At 30.5% G+C, this 24828-nt stretch overlaps 1 protein-coding gene across 2 annotated transcripts; it reads left to right on the top strand.

Moving 5' to 3' along the window:
* Positions 1-20283: 20283 nt before the first annotated feature.
* Positions 20284-24622, top strand: LOG7 (Putative lysine decarboxylase family protein). 2 transcript variants are annotated; one of them, XM_039047747.2, is made up of 7 exons: positions 20284-20746; positions 21483-21580; positions 22418-22448; positions 22539-22638; positions 22752-22822; positions 23669-23812; positions 24196-24622. In XM_039047747.2, the coding sequence occupies exons 1-7, from the start codon at positions 20639-20641 to the stop codon at positions 24289-24291; spliced, it is 648 nt and encodes a 215-aa protein (XP_038903675.1). In that variant the 5' UTR covers positions 20284-20638; the 3' UTR covers positions 24292-24622. The 2 variants fall into 2 exon arrangements, with proteins under 2 accessions (XP_038903675.1, XP_038903676.1); XM_039047748.2 differs by lacking the exon at positions 20284-20746 and adding an exon at positions 21045-21101.
* The last annotated feature ends 206 nt before the right edge of the window (positions 24623-24828 follow it).

Genomic DNA, 24828 nt, shown 5'->3' with positions numbered 1-24828 from the left:
ATGTCATAGCCACAGTGTTCAATGATGATGTGTCATGTTATACTTTTTGACCAAAAAAATGTATTCGGCAACGGAATTTAAAAAAAAGGGCAGATTCGGGCTTCAATGTCAGTTAATAATTAAAAAAAAAACATAGGCTTTAATGTCAGTTGCAACCGACATTAAAGACCTTTAATGTCGGTTGGAAATTTCACTGAAGGTCTTTAATGTCGGTTGGAAATTTCACTGAAGGTCTTTAATGTCGGTTGCAACCGACATTAAATACCTTTAATGTCGGTTGAAAATTTCACTAAAGGTCTTTAATGTCAGTTGCAACTGACATTAAAGGCTGTGTTATTGAAGCCCCCGACATCAAAGGCAACCGATATTAAAGGGTTTTAATAACACTATCTTTAATGTCGGTTGCCCAAATTTCTTCTAATGAAAGTTGTACACCAAGAAAACGAGCTAATAGCTCACCTAATATTCAGCTAACAAAATATTAAAATAATACAAAACATCTGAATCCAACTGCAAAAAAGATTCAATCTTAGCCACAAAATCAGGCAACAAACAAAAAACTACTTACTAATATTATTATTCCGAAATTGAAGCCAAAATAAATACCTAATACAACTACAAAAATTAACTCATAAAATATTACATTCATCAAACAATAGGAACAATGCTCACACAATAGGTTACTTTAGGTCCAGTTAATTAAGTACAACAAAATAATCTATATTTAGAGGGCGAATTCGCTTATATCCTATGTTATAGGTTGGGAAAAATACCACCTAATTTTGTTAGATATTTGGGAATTGGTTATATTTGCTTGAGGTTGCTTGGTCTTCCTTATAAGAGTTGTTTTGTTGATTGTATTAAGAATTGTCTTACAAGATGCCTCTCACTATTCTAATCTTGCATATTATTTTTTTTCTTATCAAAAATATTCTGCGATTTTTTTCTCTTTCCTTTCTTATGCTCTACAAATTTTGAATGTGGTCTTTTCCTTTTTTTTGTTCGTTGTGCCTATTTAAGAGAAGTTGTTGTCTTGCTATGATGGCCGCTTTTGAGTATTTTTACTATTGAAGCTTTTCACTTTGTAAGATGGCCAAAGTGCGTAAGAGTTCTTGAAGATGATCTCAAAGTTGTGTTCTAGATCGTCATTGAAACTTGCTTTGTGAGAAGGTTAGCTTGATCTTAGGAGAAATCTAAAAGTTCATTGCTTGAGAAGGGATTCTTAAACTTAGGAGGAGTCTGAGTTCATCAAGTGAATTAGGAGGAGCAAAGATTACAGTTAAGAGAGAGTCTCATATTTGAGAGGAGCCTAAGCAATTGCTTACTAATATACACATGCTTAGGAGAGCCCAAGTTTACGTGAGAGAAGGTCTCACACTTGGGGGCCTAAATAATCATTGTTCGAGTTGAGTTATTCATCATTGTATTTGCAGTTTATTTACAAATAAGTACAACATTGTAGTTATTTGACTTTATATTAGTAAAAGTATCTTTTTTGGGCACATTGCCCCTCAGATGTCGATGGTATATCACTAAACTAGATACCACAACTTATGTTTTGCCTTTCAAAGTTTATATTTTTGTTTTATGTTTTTTCTTACAGTTGTTAACACATTGTGTGTGACATCGTTATACTATGTGGTAGATAACTTTAATTTCAAATTTTATCCTAGAAATAAGTAGAAATTAAATGAAAATCTAAAAGAAAATAGTAAATAATAAAGAAAGCATAATGCATGTAGTGGCATCGACATTGACAATTTTTGTATGAAAAATGTTGCGATCATACACAATTTCTTCCATTTCAAAACTTTATACCACTCGTGCATATAGTGGCATCAACATCGACAATTGGAACTCAATATCGACATCAGCTATTGAATTGCCAATGCAATTGTCAAATTTCAATAATTGTGAATTCAAATTACCGACTCGAATGTTGATGCATGTCGAGTTTCAAACTGCCAAATAACGATGTTGATTCAAATATATAATATCGATTGATCAATGTCAATTGTAATGCATCTGTTGGTACCAATGTCGACATTGATCAAATATATATATCAAATGTAATGCATCCATGTATATCTTCTCTAGCTTCATGATTTAGGCTAAATGTGTTTTTAATTTGGAATGATTTAAAACCAATGCCACAAACTCTCTAAATTTTTTAAAATTCCCAACGTCAAAATCCTACTTTTTCTAATATTTTATCAAAACCTTACCAACAATAAACACATGTGTATTTGGAATAGACATTAGTTATTATGAAATGGAATTGATATCTTGAAAAGATATGAAAATAAAAGAAAATCTAGTGATGAATCTTGAAAGAGAAGATCTTGATTTTAGCTTCCCCACCCTTTTAATTTTTCTACGAATCCAAACAAAACAGGTAGAGACTTTGGGCTCAGAAACCCAAAAAATAAATTATGTCCAACTAAACTAACCGTCAACATAGAAAAAGATGAAGAGACAAAGAACAATAATTTGAGACAGAGGGAGCCCATTCCCTCGATGTCCTTAGAGTTGATGGTAGTGTCGGAGGACTGTGAATGGGGACTGAACCTGTTGCTCTCAGTCGTCTCTGCTGCCTGCCGGCGGCCTGTCTGATCTGATTGCACGTGTGTTTGTGTGTCTCTTACTTTCCCTTTTTCCGCCGCTAGGTATTAAATGTGATCACACATGCACCTTCCTACTTCCTTCCTTAGACGTTTGTGGGGAAGGTCGACGGGTTCTCAGGTGAATGTTCATGTCTGCAATGCCAAAAAATAAAAATAAATAAAAAATCAAGAGACCTGATGATATTTATAACATGATGGATTATACTCTTTTTATTACTAATTAATTTTGAGATGAAAAATCTTGTTATTTAATATGTTATGTATTTATACTTTGTTTGGTGTTATGACACAAACAAGAAAAAAAAAAAACCTAAATAGTAAAAATCAACACTAAGATTTACATGATTTACTAACATTATGTCATCTACGTCTACGAAAAGAGAGAGAACAGTTTTATTATTAGATGGAATATCAAATAATATAAATATAGAGACACCAATGGGATTAGAGGGTTTGTTTATGATGTCTCTCTAAATTCTAGGCCCAAAATCATAAATAACATATAATGTATATACAAGTTAGATTTCGGGGCGGTTGCTCTTGAGTCCCCACTAAGGTGTGTTACCTCTAGACTTTCATACTTGGTCGTTCAGACAGATAATAGTTGATTCAAGCCATTCAACCTTTGGCAGGAACAAAAATGTCTTGGTTTAATGAGAAATGATTCGAGGAAGCTACTACGACAAGTTGTAAAAATTATATTTTTGTGCATGTTATGTGTATTAAGGTAAAGATCGATCACTTATTGTTTTATAAAAAGACCACCATCTCTCCCTTCTAATTGATGTGAGACTAAATTTATATTTCTAGTAATTCTAATAATCATTAAGTATGTTTCTATCTTTAAAATAATAATATTTTTTTGCCTATGCTAAGTACATTGAAGGATTAATTAACAAGCCAACTTTTCTTATTTTGTTGCACTCGACACGTGTCTTGTCTTTAATATAGCTCAACTTTGAATCACATTTTAACATAACCAATATTGACCTCTTTTTGTCACATCTTTTAACATATTCAAGTTTGTATGATGACAAAATCGCTGCACAAGAAAATTGAAATCAGCCCCATTCATTAGATATGTTATTTTTTCTCTTTGTCAAATATCAATTTAGATTCAAGTATAATTCTATAATTACATTTATGAGAACGTGAAGTTTATTCATCATATAAATCACAATGTCGTATATAACGAAATACTTCAAGAATATTTAAGACGTCTAGATTCGTTTCACTCGCCGCTATTATAGGAATTAGTTTGACAAAGGTTACATGAAATGTAATAAATATCAATGGCCATATAATTTACAAAATCTACGAATGGTACTATATTTTATATATCTTACCACTCATCATGTAATGTGTACTAATTCTGTCAAAACTTGACATAATTTATCAATAATTTTTTAATTATTATTTTAACACAAATAAAAGTAAAAGTGGAGATATATAATGACCATGGGAGTTTGATGAGTGGTTAAAATTTGTGGATAATTGGAATAGTTTCACCAAATTGGAAAACTTCAACAAATGATTCACTACTACAAAAACAATATTACTTGGCGCTTGCAATTTAAATGTACTTGACGTTTTTATGAAAAAAATATCAAGTAATATGTAAAATCATAAAAAATAATGAAAAGGCAGAGGACGAATTTTTTGGATTTTTTTCACGCTGACTAAGTACTTGATAGTTAAAAACCTTCAAGTTTAATTTTGATTTCTTGTCATTTTTAAAACGTCAAGTATAACTAATTTTCTTACAAACTAAAAAGTCCTCGTGTGCAATTTTGGCTTCCATCGTATACAGAAAGAAAATCGATCGACACCCACATTTTTTGCTTCATCATCCTCCACTGTCTTCGAAGTTCTTCCCAAAAGTTAGGGTTTGACGCTTGCAATCAGTGGTTCTACGCTGCCAGCGATGGTTCCATGCTGCTGCATCAACGACAGTACCGATGCAAACCCCCTATAAGTTCAATTCACACATTTTAATTCTACTTACTTTCTTCTTCCTATAATGGATGATGCTCTCTCTGGCTGATGTTTCTCTTTATTTTCTTGGTGGTTTTCTCTCTTTCTCTTCTAGTGTTGCTCTCTATTTTCTTGATTGGTCTGGTTTTATTTGGATATTTATGGTATTGTTCTTGCTCAAATGTGAATCACATTTTGGTCCTAAAATGTTTGTTTGGTCTTATTGATGTTTTATTTGGAAATTTTTGGCATTGTTCTACTCTAATTCTTACTAAATGTTTGTTTGGTCCTAAAATGTGTTTAGTTCTTAAAGATAGAATTGATTGGTTTTACAAATTTACATTGTAGTTTGTAGATTCATCCTTAACTAGAGTTATGCGTATACTATGCTGAGGACCCATTGAAAGCTAAAAATTTGATAGAATGTTTGACCCAAAGATACTTATGTAAATGCTTGTATTGAAAATTAATTAGTAAATGACAAATCTCTTTAAACATCTCTAGCTTCTATGTGATTTGGTCAACCAATCTCACTATCTCTGGTAGTCATCACTTAGGACATGACTTTGGTCAAAGTTGTCACCTAATTTGTTATCCACACTTTTTTTTTTTTTGTGGAAAATTAATTAGTAGGTGGCATTTGTAAGTTCAATCTTTTTTAATATAAAAGATATAATTTAATGAAAATTAACCATTAGTCTTCATCTTTTCTTACTAGATTTACAATTATGGATAAATCATGGATGCATAAGAGTAGATTATCCAATGATTATGAATTGAGTGTAGAAAACTTCATTAATTTTGGATTTTCTAATACAATTGATGCCTTTATTCGTTGTCCTAATTTCAAATGTGGGAATTGTGAAAACCAAAGTCGCAATGGTATTAGAGATCATTTATACGTCAATGGAATTGATGAAAGTTAAAATTTTGGTTTTGGCATGGTGAACAACTACCTACCTCATCCTTACGTGGGGAATCTTACAAATTTGACACATACAGGAATGAAAAGAATGATGTTGGAAGTATAAAAGAAATGGTTGAAGTTGCTCATGAGAAATATTCAAAAGACTCAAATAAATTTGAGAAATTGTTTAATGATGCTAAAAAATCATTATACGAAGGATGCAAAAAATTCATCAAATTGTCTACATTAGTCAAGTTGTATAGTTTAAGAGTTAGATATAGATGGAGTGTTATTAGTTTTTCAGAACTATTCAAAACTTTAAACAAAATTTTGCCTACTACCAATGAGCTCTCAACATCAATGTATGATGCAAAGAAAACATTAGGTGTACTAGGAATGAATTATGAAAAGATTCATGCATGCTCTTGTTGGATTTTATGTCATAAAACTCGTAGTTTCTAAATTAATAAACATATTCTGTTTTGTTTTTCGATAAAATTTTTATTGAAATTGTAATCTTGAATCCAATAAACTAAGGTCCTGAGGCTATTTAATGTAGTTTGAATTTTATGTAGTGACATAAATGTGAATCAAGTTCAAATATATAGCCAAAATGGTCTATAGTATATGAATAAGGTTGGACGCCTTATTCTGGGGATACTATGGATGCGACCCATTTTGTAGTTAGTACAAACGATGTGATCTTAAATCGTTCATGTGGAGACATGAAAGTGGAAGCATCCTATGTAAAGAGTTTACATAAGATTGAACCATGAAATAGTCACTTTTTACGTTCTAAACGCCGTTTTATGTATAAAACTATTTCATTAATTGATGACCGAGATAACTTAATCTTAATCCTGAGCTAACTATGAACTCTTGTTCACTCAAAATTATCCTTAGATCTAAATAGGTGAGGGCAGCTCATTATCGCTGGCCCAATAAGCCTCCCATTTCAGGGGTAAGATCAGGTGGATAGCTGGGAACATAAGGTGCAAGACGGAATTCACTCCTACCTGTTATAGGGATAGTAGATAAGTTGTTCCCTTTAGTACTGAATCCAGGTCTTGAACAAGGGGCCCCACCCTCTTCTTGGCCCAAGAGGGGTTCGGTTTATAGGTTGGACCTTAAACCAATTGTTCATTAGAGGATCAGTGGCTTAAGGAATAAGATGTAGTCTCAGGGGTAAAACGGTTTTTATGACCCAGCCGAGATTACGAAGAATCTGTGAAGGATTAGCTTACTAATCATGGTTATATCATATGGACACAAATATATTTATATTGAAGGGAGTGCAACTACGGGACTATAGTGGAATGACCCGTGAGTTAACGATTGTTGATTAGCTCCGTCTAAAGAGTTTAGCCAGCTAATCTCGGATCGTTGGAGTCCATGATCTATAGGTCCATTAGGTTCCCTTACTAGCTCATATGGAATAAACTTATAACAGTATGATAGAATAATTCGAATTGTTCGAATTAGGTGAAGAGAGAGAAACCAACAAGTATATGTGATATAGTAGTCGGTTTTTCAGTTTAGAGATACAACTTTAATATTTAAATCTGATTTAAATATCAAGAATATGAATACGTTCATATTCAGAAGCTCAGAAATTATGGAAATGGTCAAAGATGTAAAAAGTCAAAATTTTACCGACCTTATATTCAAATGTGATTTGAATTTCGAAAAAGAATGCGGATTCATGCTCGGGAGGTCAAAATTAGTCAACATGAAAAAAATCATAAAAAGTCAAAATGTTGACTTTTAGGTCAAAGTTTGACATTGACAAAATGACTATTTTGCCCTTTGACTAAAGTTAGTGGGAAAATCCAAACTTTTGTTCGATAATTCCACTAACAAGATAGTGGGCTAGGTGTTGGCTTATAATGGAGACATTAAGCCCACTTAGATAGTGGATTCTAGGTGTTGGGTTTTTATGAATTCGTTTCATGCAATTTTGCATGACCTTTTTCTATAAATATAAGTTTTTCAATTTGGATTAAAAACTTTTGCCACTTTTGCCAAAATAGTTTTCAAAATTGGGTTGAAAAATAAAAACTCAAACCCAACCCAAAATCTATTTCCTATTTTTCATCTCTTTCTCTCTCTTGGTTTCTTCATCCATTGAGTCCCACAACCCGATTCTGAGTCCAGAGGATAGTAAGTCAGCTCTAGTGGTGGTCTGTTCGTGTTCGGATGGAGATGAAAATGTTTCGGGAGCTTCAAAGGTAATTTCTTAAAAAAAAAACCTAATTAATTAAGTAGGGTTGCATGTTATTTTCCTTTTAATTAAAAGCAATTAGAGTGTAATTAGATCCTTATTCCGCTGCGTATGTCTCGTATTCTATCAGCTCTAACTATTGTTGTTTATATAGAAAAGAATATGCTAATGCAATTGAATATCCAGAATGTAGTGAATCAAGATGGAAGTATGCTAAGAATGCAAATGAAGGGAAAAAAACAAATTCCTGCAAAAGTTGTATGATATTTTCCACCAATTCCATGATTTAAAAGGTTGTTTAGAAGTATTGACTGTGCTAAAAAAATTAATTTGGCATGCTAATGAGCGAGAAGTAGATGGTAAATTACAACATCCTGTAGAGACTCCAGAATGGAAGTTAGTAGATTTTGTATGGCCAGACTTTGGTTATGAACCTAGAAATCTTCGTTTAGCATTGTCAACTAATGGAATAAACCCACATGGTGAAATGATATAATAGTTATGTCATTAATGGATGTCGCTATCACACAAAGTCTTATGATAAGGATCGAAATATACAAAATAATGGAGTTAGTTTAATGGTAAAAACAATGCAAGTGTCCAGTTTAAGAGATAAAAATCTCATCATTGGAGATATGTCTTTTTATGGAGTGATACAAGACATATGGGAACTTAGCTATAATACGTTCAATGTTGCAGTGTTTAAATGTGATTGGGTTGAGAACAATAGTGGTATGAAAATGGATGATCTTGTTTTTGTGTTAGTTGATTTAAATAGAATAGATCACAAGTTTGATTCTTTTATACTAGTAACCTAAGTAAGACAAGTGTTCTATGTTGAGGACCCAAGTGACGTTAGATGGTCAATTGTGTTTACTCCACCACAAAGAGAATTTGAAGATCAATATAATGACGACAAACTTGGAGATACCACATATTACACTGTCAAGGAGGACCCTATGATATGCCAAATATTGATGGAAGTAATGATTCTGGATAAGAATACATATGTACAATCAGATTGTGAAATCACATGGATTCCTAAATAACATTTTGTGGATGGGTTCTTAAATTATAATATTACATGTTACATTTGATTTTGGGTTTATTGTTATCTATATATATTACATTTGATTAATATGTATATATTACTTTTTAATCTTGGTTTGACAGGATCTTATACCATATGAGCATGTAGACTTAAAGGCAAGAAACAAAGACTTAGAGGTTGGTGGAGATGATGCTGCTCAACAGAATGTAACAAAGACTAAAACGAAAAGAAAGTGGGGACCCACCATTATGTTCGATGTGACACGAGTTAGAAGTTCAGGAGAGAGGAAACTAGTGGAATACAATGACGACGGAGTACCCATTGGCAAAAATAGGGCCAAGTTAAACTCTTTTATTAGGTCGTGCGTGCATTATCATGTCCCCATTACATATGCAATGTGGAAGTATGTGCTTGTTGAATTGAAGGATAATATATATAACATAGTTGATGTATGTATGTTTATATTTTTTTTTCAAAACGTTGTTTGTCATTGAGGTATGTATGTTTTCATTAACGCTCCAATCTATAGGCCACCTTTATAATCAATAGTAGATCTAGAAAGGCCATTCTTAAAACCGCAGGGACAATTTTCGTCGGTTTAAGCATTGGTTGACAACGAGGCATATCATGCCATTCAAGACTGAACTTCAACTTCTGAAACAACCACCATAAATGTATTCTTGCATTGATAAAAAAAATATTGGAAAGAATTTGTTAGATCTAGATTAAGTGAGAGTTTGAGGTATCAATATTTATTAAGAACTATTTTAATTTTTAGTGATAATTGTTACATTTATGTAGATAAAAAGAATCCTTCAACAAGAGCCTCGATCAAAGAATAAGTATAACTATCAGCTTTCAAGAAAAGGCTATACTAATCTTCGTGAGGAAATAATAAGAATATATTAGTTTAAACTTTTATGAGTCTTAAAGGTTATGCTAATCTAACTTTGTGTATGTTGAAATACAGAAAAAAAATATATTCACAGGAAGGTGATTGAGCTTTCATGTGGAAAAAAGCTCGAGTAGATAGAATGGAAAATATAACAATGAACATGTCCAAGAAGTTGTCAATCGAATCGTAAGATGTGCATTATGTTTTTTATTCCTGAAAATTTTATATATACATTTATGAAATTATAATTGAATTTACATTTCTTCATAAGATGAACTCTCAAAGACTTATGATTCATTTGGCAACAAAGATCTGTCTCCCAATGATGTTTTGACACAGGCCTTGGGTACACAAGAGCATAGAGGGCGTGTATATGGAGTTGGCAGTTTTGTTACCCCATTCTCTTACTTCCACATAATCAAACGTTCAAAGGAAGGAAGGGCTCAATTTGAGGAGTTTAATCAAGAGAATGAAGTGCTTCATTTGCACATTAAAGAATTGGAAGCTATTCGAATGACACAAGGTGAAACAATGTCTGCACATGGATCTTGCTCCAAACCAAGATTGGCATATGAGATTGAATCCGAAAATAAATTGAAAAGAAGGTAAAAAAGTAGGTAAAGACGAATGATGTTATGCAAGAGGGCAAGGTGAATATGGACATGATCATTCTGAATGATGAACATGAGAATTTCAAGAATGGGAGCAAACATGAACAAACTTTATAGGTAATTAGTTAAGTTTGCTCAATTTGTTGCATTAGTTAATGTTTGCATTATGAATTCTATATTGTTGCATTGCTAACTTTCATAGACTTTCATATTGTTACATTATGTTCACTTTGCTGCATTAGGACAAAGCTTCAATGATGGTTGCTAAGGAAAAAGATGTTGTCTGTGAGTCTACAATCAATTTGCTACTACCTTTAAAATCAATACTTAGGTTTGCTGAAAAGGTAATGGCCAAAGAGTCTATCATTTCTTTCCGACTACCTGTTGAGATTTTTGGTATCAGTAGAAAGAGTTGTGTTTTATGGGAGGATATTATTGACTTCTGTAGCATGAGATAAGTTAAGACTTTGACGTTGATTGCATATTTGGTGTAAGTAATATAATTTCATTTGTTTAGGTACTCAAAGTCTTGCACTTTTAATCTTTTATTAACTTTGGTTACTCCTTTATTAACTTTTAATCTTTTATAGGAACTTACACTCAAAAGAAGTTTCAAATTATATATTTGTTGACCCATCCCTTGTATCTGCTGGACAAATCACTCAAGAAATTAGGGTTCGGAACCTATGTAGCAAATTAATGACTTCACAAGAAAACCAAATCATTTTTGCTCCTCTTAATCCAGGGTAAGTAAGATTTTACTAGTCAATTCATTGAAAGTTCTTGTACTAACAGTTAATATATACTACTTGTATTTTATTTAGTGATCAATGGGCATTACTGGCTATTAACACATATGATGATGTCGTCAGTTATCTTGATTCATTACGAACATCATCTCGAGTAGATATCAGATACGTAACAAACACGTAAGTTAACTTCTTGTCCTATGATGCTTTTCATCGTTTTAAAGTTTACTTTATTTTACTGTTTTATGGGTATTACTTGGCAATATGATTATTGCGATATATCGATCCCAAAACAATATTCAAAAAGGTTGAAAATAAACATTATGGAAAACATTATGGAAAACCTTAAAGGCAAGTATAAACATATTTTAGTTTATGTATACGTAGGTTATTCCTAATGTGTATGCAACATAAATTATTTTAGTTTATGTGTTATTGCAGTATCCTTTACAAGTTAAAACCACTAAATGTGGATACTATGTGATGAGATACATGAGAGATATTATTACCGAAGGGAGCAAAGTAGTCATAGATTCGGTATGTTGTTAATTAATACCTATTTGCATTATTCTCAATAGTTCAAATATATAACATTTGACAAAACAAGTATTAACTTCAATATTTGGGTTTTATATTAGATTGATACGAGGGACTCGTATAGTCAATTTGAATTGGACGAGGTATGAGTAGAGCTAGCTGAATTTTTGGGTTCCCATATGTGATGGTGATTATCTGTATTTTTTGGATATTGACATTCAATTTTAGAAGATATGGGTTAGGCATATATTGTTGATATTGGATATAGGGGTAGAATGTTAATATTGTAATTTTGGATACGTGTGTATTGATTATATGGAGTACCTAGATCGATCTATATAGTTGGTGTAATTTTTTGAATTGTAGATATTTGGGTTTGTTCTTTTGGGATTTTAGTTTATATTTGGGATTGAACATTCTTTTTGAAATTGTTTATATGCATGGCGGGTTTGATAGTCTTCTATAAAACTTACAAAATAGCTATATTGTTCATGTATAGGCTTTGTTATGAATTTTGTTAACATTTTATGTTGTAAGTATATATGACGACAACTATGTTCAAGGATATATATATGCACTTTTCTTAGCTAGGTTGGTGAAAAGTTTCGAAGGATTGAACAAGTTTAAAGAGTTCAATATATGTGTTGTTTGTAATTTTTGTATCATTGTTGGACTTCAAAACAGGAAATTATACAGGTAATTTCAAGTAGTACAATTTTGGCGAAAAAAAAAACAAGCTTGACAAACAAAACGTGTCAAGTATTCCTTTTAACTTACCAATTTCTAGGTGTCAAGAAGAAATTATATTTGACAAGTAAAAACTATCAAGTAATGAAAAACTTGATCCATAATAAATGTCAAGAATTTAGATACTTGATAGTTAAACTAAGTCAAGAGATCTCATATACTCGACAATTATAATGTATCAAGTAAATTACAGTTTGACGCTTTTAAGCGGTAAAAAAATTTATTTTATTCTTGACACTGGATTATTTGTTGTTTTTAAAAACATTAAGTAACATTGATACTTGACTGCAAAAAAGAGTCAATAAATACAGTTTTTGTAGTAGTGACTGAATAACGATGATTTGTATTTGAACCTTAAAACGAGGGGATCGACATGTATAGTTGGACTTCTTGAATATTTGTTGCTTAATTTTGACATCCGACACATTCCAAATTAGAGTTGACTATAGGGAAGTGTTAGTTGGTGAAAGCTTGTTAACTAAGCTGAAATGGTCTAGTTTGATAAATAGATTTGCCTTGGCGCTACTTGCTATCGTACGTGTAATTGATGGATTGAAGTGATGACGAGATTGACTACTTGGCTTAACTAAGTAAAGATCGAATCGTGGTCGATTAATGTGTTCGGCCAATAATGGCAAGTTCCCACTCAATTCATCTTCTTAATTTGAAAGGTAAGTAGTAACCTAATCGTGATTTAGTAGTTCAACATTTCCATTTTCAATTGAAGTTATATTATTTTCAATTGAAGTTATATTTCAAAATTAGTTGATAATAAGTTGAACGATTCACGTATCTTATAAAAGATTGTGAGGTTTCTATATTTTTTTTCAACATCATGTCCAAACAAAATGGTTCTCTTGTGTATATTCACACAAATTCTAAATCCAAAATCATCAAGAGCGATCTCATCACTGTTACATAGTGATGCTTGTGGCTTGAACAAGCCAAAATCTTCCTTTTTTGTAATTATGAGCTCTCTTCCATTGTTTTGGACCGGAAGGTTTTTTTCTAACTTTTATATGTCTTCTCTTTGAGCTTTTCTCTAGTTCTTCTCTTGTACTTGACTCTTTATTTCCTTTGGTAATATATTGCTATGGTTCCGAGACATGATGAGGGTGCTAAGGAGGTATCAGCCTAGTTGAAATATCTTGGTGCATCGATTTATTCCTTCTTTAGTAACTTGTTAAAAAAAACCAAAATGATTTCTAAGTTTATGGATATTTCTTTTTTTTTTTAACCAAATGCTTGTTTTAAATAATATAGAATTTCAACGTAACATAAATTATAACAAGAGGATAGTATATTTTATAAAGATTATAAAGTCTTAGCACTTCCCAAATATAAAACCAAAATTAAACTAGTTGATTGGAGTGGCATAGCTAATTATGGTGAGCTTATAAAGTGAGCCTTCATAGTTGACCTAACCAGTGTGAAGAGCCAAGCAAATGGTGGTGATGTGTCACGACGTGTACATTAAAATTATAATTTTTTATCTAATTTTTTTCAAAATGATGAGATGAAAGTTGGGAAATTTTGTGATTTGAGAAGATGAACAGCCCCAAGTCCATCAGCCGCATATCCTCCAGAATGTGTCGTAGATATCACTTTCCTTTATACACGCATAAAGCTTTATCAACAATTTTCCTTTATTTATTCAATAATTTTCTTTCTAATTTCAATTAAGAGTTTATTTTTAAAAACACATCAATCAATCAAAATGCGGAATTCTAGCAGACAAAGGTATAATGATGACGATGTGGTGTGACTTCCCAAAAAAAAACCTTAGAAATTTCATTGTAAAACTAAGAAGAATAAAGAAGAACGAAGAACAAGCTAGTAAACAAAACAACTCCTTTATATTTTATTTCTTGTTTGATCATTCTCTTGAGTTTCATGCATCTTCTATATTGCAAGCTTACATACAGAACTAAAAATATTTCCTTTTCATTATTTGGTGATTTGTAGAACTATTCATTAACTTGTGTATACTGTTAAACATTGAATTAAGTGATCTCTATATATGTGAGATCATGTATATATTCCTAAAAAGAGCATATAGGAACCTTCTACAAAAGATAATATATGATTTGAATCTTGTTATTAAATTTATGAGTATTTTTTATGCACTTTCAAAAGAAATTTAAGATCCTACCAACTTTCCAAATTCCAAATACTTAATACTTTACAACCACTAAAGCAAAACAAAACTCAAGTCTTATTAGCTAAACATCTACTTCAATTCTCTGACAACCCATAAAATTAACAAATCATATATTTTTGTATATATTATTATCCACATGGATCTATATCCTATTTTTTTTATAAAAAAAAATACATTAATTGACAATAACATTTGTATGAATATATATATATATATATATATATATATCCTCTACTTTATTTATTTTGTCATCGCAAAACACACGTCTAGTAAATATTTTCAATATCTATATCTAAACATATAGTAATATATATTGTGTAATCTCCATATATTCAAAGCTACGAAAAATGTACATGTACAAACTCGATCGGTAAGTAATTAGTCAAATAAATTTAAAAATTCTACAGTTTGATTGGCTGGTCACAAGATAAAAGACTTAATTAGGGGAGATTGATGGAGATTTGGGAAGCATGAATTAGTTTGCTCTTTTTTAATAATCATAAAAAGTGCAAAACACAATTTTTTTTAATTATTATTTATTTTAATAAATAGTGGGTATTTTCCATTGGAGGGCGTTGGAAAGCAACCTTGTTCACACGTAGGCAACACGGCATGGTCAAATGAAACCTATGGTTAAATACATATGCAATTATAATATAATAAAGAATTGAACTAATAAGACATTAAATATATATAATTGAGAGTTTAATTAATTTATCTATTGTTCTTAACATCAAAGTCTTATTTAGACTAATATTTTTTATTGGCCTTGAGAGAGATAGCCCCTATCTTCAAACTAAAGACGCCAGTTAATTTATTTTTTTGATAAAAAAAAAAATCCATGATTTTACCAACCTGAGCAGTGATTTTTTTTTTTTTGGTTAAAAAAAATAAGTGAATGTGAATGCTACCGTGCAGTGAGTAATGAAAATTTTAAAAATACATTATATATTATATAGGGTAGTTTCTATGACAATCATATATAATATTGATGTTGATCAAGATATCTAGATTTCAAGTTTATCTTATATTATATATGGATATTATATATGATTTTCATAGATATGTTGATCAAGATATCTAGATTTCAAGTTCATATATTATACATTATATATTCAAGTTTATATGGATGGCATATACCATATAGTATATTCTTGTGAATACACATTTTTAAAAAAAGTTATTTAAATTAATAATTAATTATTTTCACCTTTTAACTTAAAGATCATACTACAATACCTCTCAATAAATTTGGAATTTTTATATTTTATAGATATGTATATAAGATATGGAAGATATAGATGTTATTTTTTATATATATATATATATTTCAAAAGAAAAATTGATTTTTTTTAATGTTAAAAGAAAGAAATAATACCCAAGAACATCTTTATGACAATTTTAATAGTATTTTTGTTTTCTAAAATTGACATGTTTTTCGAGATCCTCATTTTCTTTTTAAAAAAATTTCAAATTAAAAATTAAGAAAAAGATGTGTTGAAAACTGTTTTTTTTTTTTTGTTAAAAAAGTTACTAATGGGGGTTTGGTAAAATTGGAAGGATTGAGTTGGGTGGACAAAAAAAGCTCACACAATGTTCGCACATTAATAAAAGAAAAACAGTGAGTTATTAAACTCGCGGTTTTACTCCGAATTTAACTCCCCTAATTCAGTGCATTTGAAATTACATTCCTCTTAACTCTCATATGTCATTTCTCTCTCACTCATTCGTCTCTTCACATTACTCCTATTCTTATCTCTTTCATCTTCTTTCTTCTTCATCCATCTGATTCGTCCTCTTAGTCTCCTCCGTTTCTCTCCCTCATATTTTCTTTTCTTGCTCGATTGTAGGGGTCTTTTCTTGTTGAGTCACTCTTTGCTCTTCTCTAAATGTTTTTCTAGGGTTATTTACATGATTTCTTTTTCAAAGATCTACCATACATATGTAGTTATTTGTTGTAGATTCGTCTAAGTTTCTTCTTCCTCTTTCATTTTTTTCATTCAGATCTACATTTTTTTTGGAGTTTTTGTTATGGGTTTTGAATTTGTCTTCTCCCCATGTTTTATTGTTCCTTGTATGTTCGAATTTTCCACAATTTTCTGAGGCGCATTTATCTACATAGCGTTTGGCCCCCAATCAGATTTATCTGTATGTTAGATCTGTAGGATTTTTTTGTTCAATGGATTTTTTGGTTTCGATGTCCCGAGTAGGTTTTTTTTCTTGGAGTTTTAGCTTTCGATTTTCTAAGAATATGTTAGATTTGTAGGGTTTTTATGTTCAATGGATTTTTGGGTTTCAATGTCTCGAGTAGGTTTTCCCTTATATTTTCAGGTTTCAATTTTCTGAGAATATGTTAGAGCTGTAGGTTTTTTTAGTGGGAATTTTGGGTTTCAATTTCCTTTGTAAGATTCCTTACTTTTATGTTTTTTTTCCTTCTTTTACTATGTCTTCACAGCCTTAGTTAGTTTGGTTCAACCCACTATTTTCCTTCTTTTTTATAGATTTCCTCTTGTTGCTTCGATAACAAATTCGTCCGTTGTCGTTTTTTTTTTTTTTTTTTGTTTTTTTGCTCTTCTTCAATTTTGTTGTGCAATTAAATTCCTGATAGGTAAACAATTTTTTTTAAAAAAAATAGTTAGTAAATAAATTTCAAAAAAATAATTGGTAAATAAATTTAAAAAAAAAAGTTGGTAAATAAATTTTAAAAAGTAGTTGGTAAATAAAATTTTTAGAAAAAAATAGTTGGTAAATAAATTTCATTGGCACAGATATACAAAAGGCGGATTATTTCCTTGTTGTATCAAAACAAGCACAAAAACAGTATTTCATCCGCCTACTTACACGGACCCTTTAATTGACCACCTAATATTTCAACCCAACAATATATATTTTGTGAACTTGTTTTTTTGAAACGGGCACATGTTTGGCCATCATATATTATTTTGTGATGTTCTAAAGAATGTAACTTTACTACACTATCACCTTCTGTACATCATATGATATGAATGGTAAATATTCTATGCACACTTTGACATAGACGATGCACATTATATATACATAAACTATTAAGTTATCGAGTGTTTGAACATTTATGTGGAGCACATATTAATTTTTTTTAAAATAATGTTAAGTTAGTAAGATTAAATATATAAATATATATATATATATATATATAAAAGTAATTGGGAGTTAAAAAGTGATTGTCAGTCAGAAGAAAAAATGTTCATTTTATTGGAATATGCATGTATTTTGGTGGGAAAATATAATTGTTTCGTGATTAAGTGTTCAAATTGTGTAATTAAAATTAAATATGTTATACTTTTCAAAAAGAGAAAAAATGTTGTCCATGTTTTAAGATTATTTGGTGTTCATGTTTGAGTGTTAAGTATTTAGAAATGAAGAAAAAATGTGTTATGTAATTGAGTGTTCAAAAATTGAATTGAAAATTTTGTATTTAGTATATAAATACTTTGTAGAGAGTCTCTTACGTTTTAAGAACAGAAAAAAAATTGATTTTTTTTTGTCTTAAAAAAGTTAGGAAAATGGTTGTATAGTTGAAAATTAAAATCAACAATAGAAAAAAAAAACATAATCGATTTTATTTAGAAAAATTGTACCAGATACCCTAATCTAACTCAACTCAACTTAACTCTGCACCCCAAACACCAACTTTCTAACTCAACTCAACTCAACTCAACACCCAAACACACAAATAATTATCAACTCAACTCAACTTTACACCCTAATACAGACAATAACTTTTCAGATAATTTAACTCCTCACACAATAGTTATCAACTCCTTTTATCGTACACGAAATGTCCCCTAAATTTTTTAAAATCTTTTAGAGAGGGATAGATAACAAAATGAATGAAAATTATTTATGAATAAATTTGACTTCTAGAAGTACAAATATATCTTAAACAAGATCATTATAAACCAACCTTGTCCATAAAAATTTAGGTCATGTGGAAGGAAACGAGATTCTTTTGATACATTCCTCCTCAATTTATAGGTGCAAATGGAAATAATTCAAATAATATCCAAAGAATGGATCAACTGATTCGAACAATTACCTACAAAAATAAGATAGTTTTTAACACCAAATATTAATCAAATCAATTTAATTAACTATAAAACTTAAATATTATGGATCAATTTGCTTTAGATTTATTATCATTATTAATTTCAATTGAATATTTTTATCAGAAATTTTTTGATTTTATGATAGAGAATAATAGTTCATTTCATTCAATTTTATAAGAAAAAAGTAAAAATGAAAAAAAAAAAAAATCAACATCAAAATTTAAAAGATTTTTAGGCCATGTTTACTTTTCTGTAAATATAATCTATCAATGGTAGAGGATCCCATTTTACTATGTTTGTTATTGAATAGCCGTATTATGGAATCGTAATAAAATGTGGGGCGCAAAATTTTTGCAATCCACTAGCTTTAAAAAAAGTTATATACCTTTAAACCTAATACAAACCTAATTAAAAATTATGGTAAAATCTTATATTAATCCAATAATATAAATAAACATTGAAAAAGTAAGTTATTATATTATAATGTCTAGTTGCTCACATGACATAGTTCAATTGACATACACTATCAATTAAGAGATTAGGGGTCAAATTTATTAGTTTAATTTATGAAATTTTATGAGCGGATTTAAACTTAAAAAAATAATAAGTTCATGAACTTTTAGTTAGAAAATTATCATACATAATATAAAATGTTAAAATATCTATTAGCATTTTTTGAAGTTTAAAGTCATATTTGACACAGATTTGAAAATTTATGAATCTGTAATGAACGGTTTTTACGAGCACAAGATAGGTGATTTTCGAGCTAAAATTTGTTCCATGAATGACTAGAGTATACACAACCTTACTAGCCGTGAGATGTGAAAAAAAAAATCCTAATAATTAAAAGTTCACCAATTGCTTGTCCACAATTACATCAACAAATGATTGATAGTCCATTTTTATAGTGTCAATGTCATAAAAGAAACTTTGAAAAAGTGAGTGTCAACTTAAAATGGATAAAACAGGTATTATCCATACGAAATCTCAAATATGATATTCCCTCATTTCCATCTACTTTTGAGCTTTGTTGCATCAACAGTGAGCTTTAAAGAGTGAGGTAGAGGGGGATAATACGTAGATAAATTAGGTAATCATTACGTCCCATAGTGTTGATACCAATATTAGAGTCTGTTGAAGATCCAACAAATTGAAAAAAATGAAAGAACCTTACGCGGGGTATTTTTCTCACACCAACTAATTTTGAAATATAATTCATATTTATTAATTGGTACTAAGCTCAAAAATCTAAGTGAACATTTGATCCAAACTAAAATTTGACCTGAGAATGATAAACTTAAATAAATATTTCTCCTTCATTATAGTTGTGTTGAAAACGTTGTTCTTGCGGCTTCTCCTTGTAGCGAAGGATGTAATCACAAAAAAGCCTTGTTATTTGACCTACTATAATTATCATATAATAGTAATTTTTCTCATGCTAATTATAATTAACAAACTAAAATCACATGAGGCTATGTAATTCTTAAAAATATTTTGATCGACGTGGGACCCAACTTATAATAATATAAAAAATTAAATCCCATCCACGTGTCAAATTCTTATTCAATCAGATTTATGGGTCCACGCGTAGTAGATAACGCATACACATTCGTAATCAAAGACCAAAAAAAAAAATATATATATATATATGTAAAATTATAAATTAAGAAACCCAAAAGAAAAAAGACTTTATCTCCAAATTTTCCTCTTTTCGACTTTCCACACTATTCTTTTTTTTTTTTAAAAAAAAAAAAAAAAAAAAAAACTATTAAAGAGCCACTCAGTTTAAATTTTCAGAAAAGAACAAAATTATGCCGTTTCTTTCAACTTTTTTTCGTAAGAAAATAAAGAAATTAAAATTTTAACTTTTTTTAAAAAAAAAAAAAAAATAAAGTGCTTTTCTACAGCCCCAAGTGAACGTGGGTTTGAGGAGAGAGTTCTTGGTGTTTATATAAACAATTAACAAAAGACTCAGATTTCATTCTCAAACCTCCTCTCTTCCCTCTTCTCTCTTTCCCTTCTTCAACCACATCACTCATTTTCTTTACCAAATTTAAAGAAAAACAAAACAAAGAAATGGAAGATACAAGGTCCAGATTCAAGAGAATTTGTGTTTTTTGTGGAAGCAGTTCTGGGAAGAAGCCTAGCTACCAATCTGCAGCTATTGAACTTGGCCAAGAACTGGTATGGAATTGAATTAAGATCCAATTTTCATGGCTTTTTTTTTTTTTCATGCATGTTCATTCTTTCATTTTTGTTTTATGGCTTTTGCATTTTTTTCAATACCCATTTCAAAAAAATTCCCAAGTATCATTTATTGACTTTAGGAAGCAAATTCAACCATGTTTTGACATAAAGTCATTCCCTTGATATTCCTCTTTATTAATGGGCTAATGGAGCTTTTCTTCTTTATCTCTTTCCCTCCTCTAAAAGTCTTCTCTTTTCTTTCTACGTATATCATACTCATCGGTTTAAGCTTTTCTTATCGGGGAATATGGTTTATGAGAGAGAGACAGTGAGATTGAGCTGTAACCTGCCTGTCAGTTAAGCAGCCTTGTTGCATGATCTAAAGAAGAAGTCTTAATTATCAAAATTTGAACTTCCCTCTTTTTTTAAAAGAAAAATTTACAAAAAAAAAAATGGTAAATTAAAACAATTAAAGGGCTTTTTGTATAAATATATTTTCAACTGGGAAATTAAAAACGAAACGTGCTTACTTGACATGATGAGAGTTTGAATGAGCGTGGTTTCCTTAAACTTACCCATCTTCTCTTCACACTCTTCTATGCTCATTTCATTTCCCCAATTCCCCAATTTCTTATTTCAAAAATCAAAACCTTTTTCACTTTCCTTTTTCTTGTTTAATGATTCAACTATGACACGTGTTGATTGATGTGCTTGAATTTTCAATGTGTTCAAGGTGGAGAGAAGGATTGATCTTGTTTATGGAGGTGGGAGCGTGGGATTGATGGGTCTTGTTTCTCAGGCTGTTCATGATGGCGGGCGACACGTTCTAGGGTTTGTCTCCCTCTCTCTCTCTCCATAAATTGATTTTTTTTTTTTTTTAATTTCATCGCAACCGATAAACTTAAGCTATTAGATTGAGTTAAGTTCAGTAACTTATTAACATATTTTTAAAAGTTGAAGGTTTGATTTTCATTTCTACCATTCTTGTACTAAAAAAAGAACATTGACTCCTATCTTGTAATATCATTTTCTCGTAATTCAAGCTTAAATTTTTCAGATGAGCGATAATTTAATATAAAATACAAGACACCATTGATTATTTTTTATGATTATGATTTTTTTTTTGGGTACTTTACTTCACAAACAAACTTAATTAGCTTAGGTGTAGTTTTCGAGCTTTTATCATAAAGTTTCAATTCTTTTAACGTTCTTTTTCTAATGAATGGTAAAGATGGGAAATAAGAATGGATTTTTAACGGAGGCAAAGTCAAAAGTGTTTTACTGTTTCAGACAGATTAATTTACAGCCCAAGTTCCTTGTCTGAGAAAAGATGGGGACTTTTCAAGAATTCCACTCGAAAGCCATAGCTTTGGGGTTCGAATGTTGGGTCTTGCATTCATCACGAGGAGTGTCTATTGGATTTATGTTGTCCCCTCCATTTGTTGGGGACATAAAGCTCATGTTTTTTCAATCTAGAAATTTATGTTTTTTTAATGTTTTCTTTGGAAACCGACAGTTCTATTTCATTATTATTTGTATAACGCTGAGGAATTTATGGCTTTTGAGCTTTTATGTAGTCAATTTGAACATTACTTCCAACATTTCTAGGAAAGTTCATCAAATGATTATTAATAACCTTTGTGTTTTTTTTTTATTTGTTTTTTTCAGAATAATCCCAAGAACCCTAATGCCTGTGGAGGTACAGATTAAACACAAGTTTACATTTTTACCATTTTTTCCTTTGCTTTGAATGAATGGCTTCTAAGTTTATAAATTTCGATACGTTTAGATAACTGGAGAGACCGTTGGAGAAGTCAAACCGGTGTCGGATATGCACCAAAGAAAGGCCGAGATGGCTCGACAAGCCGATGCTTTCATTGCTTTACCTGGTACTCACACTCTTTGATTGAACATTCTTCCATATATCAAAGCCAAAAATACAATTTTTTTTTTTAATAAAAATGGAGTTAATTAACTTTGCATACAAAATTGAATCTCATAGGAGGATATGGGACCCTTGAAGAGCTTCTTGAAGTTATTACATGGGCACAACTTGGAATCCATCGCAAGCCAGTGAGTACTAATTAAAGAATCTTCACTTTTTTTGTTTCCATTTTTTGTGTGAACATACTTTGGGCTTGCTACATTAAAATTCATGGGAATTTTCACTACAATGGCAGACAGTTGAGACATTTGGTCTCATCTATAGATGACATGTCGTGTTCAAGACATAATGATATTAAATTTTAAAAAAGGAAAAAAAAAAATCCATTGTCTCTGTTTGAGAGTTGTTGAAATCATAATGGCTCTTTCACATGATATCCATGTTCTTGTTTGGTCCTCCATTTTATAATTCTATGATTATTAACCATATGGTTTCCTTTCCCCATGTCTTTTGGAAAGAACACACCAAAAAAGATCCCATTTTTCAACACCCTTTTGCTTGAGAAACAAGTTAAAAAAAAATAAAAAAAAATAAAAAAATCCCTTTTCCTCCCATTTCATTTCCTAAAAGGATATAAATTAAACCTTTGACCACAATCACAACCAAAAATTTAGTCGTTGCGTAATCGGGTTAAGTCAAATTTGGTTCGATATGGATAACGGGTCAACCCGTAATCCTAATTCGTGGGACAATACAACAATATCCTTTGGAATAGAGAATCAAAACATGTGATTTCTTACTCCCAGTTCACATGGGAAAGATTTGAAGCTTAAAAGATTTCCACTTCCAAAGTCCCAATCATGACACAATTATGGATTGGACTTGTATATATATATTGATGGAGTTTTAGAAAAATAGAATAAAAGAAATGAATTAAATTGGTGGTCAAAGGAAGCTGTTTGATTTTTTTTCTTTCAAATAAAACACTGATTAAGAACAGAATTGATTAAAAAAGAATGATTAAAATTTTGCAGGTGGGATTGTTGAATGTGGATGGATATTACAATTCGTTGCTAAGTTTCATCGATAAGGCAGTTGATGAAGGCTTTGTTTCTCCAACTGCACGTCGTATTATTGTGTCTGCTCCAACTGCCAAGGCTTTAGTCAGACAACTTGAGGTACCTTTTTTTTTTTTTCTTTCTTTCTTTCTTTTCAAAATTAATTATTATAATTATTTTAATCACTTTTTTAAGGGCACTATGTCTCTAATTCAAAAGCCAACTTCACATTACAGCCTTTAATAAGGGTAACCCCTACACCTTCCCATTTCTACGGAAATGCCCAGTGTCCCACTTGTTTAATTAAAATATAATCTATAATCTTTGGGTCTTAATTGGGGTTTAAAGGCTTTAATTATATTCTAATTACATGAACTGGCACATAAGAATTTAATTAATTAGAAACTGGCCCCTAAAGAATGGGGAATTTGTAGCTTTTTTTTTTCTTTTTAAATAAAAGGGATTATAACTATAAGTTTATGTTTTTGTGGTAATTACGACAGGAATACGTACCGGAGTACGACGAGATAACGTCACAGTTAGTGTGGGAAGATGTTGACAGGAGAAGTTACGTGGCCGAATCAGAGGTTGCCACGTAATGATGGAAGCTAGGTCAAAGTCTTTGATGGAAAAAGGCATTGTTTTGTCGTTTTCTTGGGTATATAATATTTTTATATAAATATATAATATTATATATATTTATGAGCAAAGCATGTGATCTTTGCATAGGGCAGCAACTTCCAACACAGGGAACTATCCTTTTTCTTTTTTCTTTTTTTCCTTTTCTTTTCTTTAATTTCCTTTTGGGATTTTAGGTTTTGAAGTTTTTTATTTTTTTTTGTGGGCATTTTAGCCATTTTATGTATACATGTTGGAAGTGAAAAGAAAAAGAAATTGGAAATAGAAAGACTTTTTTTTTTTTTTCTCACACATGATCAATTTAATATTTTTAGAATACAGTTAACATGATGATACAAGAAAACATGGGACAAAATTCAAATGTTTCTATTTGCCAACTCTTTTCTAATATAATAAAAATCATCGAAACCATAACTCAACTTAAATAAAAACCAACTTTATTACGTGTAATTTATTTAGGAAAAAAGGGTAACCGAATAATTAAAGATAATAGAACA

The sequence above is a fragment of the Benincasa hispida genome, chromosome 11, assembly GCF_027475165.1.
Source record: "Benincasa hispida cultivar pf3 chromosome 11, pf3_genome.v1.1, whole genome shotgun sequence".
NCBI lineage: Eukaryota > Viridiplantae > Streptophyta > Magnoliopsida > Cucurbitales > Cucurbitaceae > Benincasa > Benincasa hispida.
The sequence above is the reverse complement of the archived record's forward strand: the minus strand, read 5'-3'. Positions and strand labels throughout refer to the sequence as shown.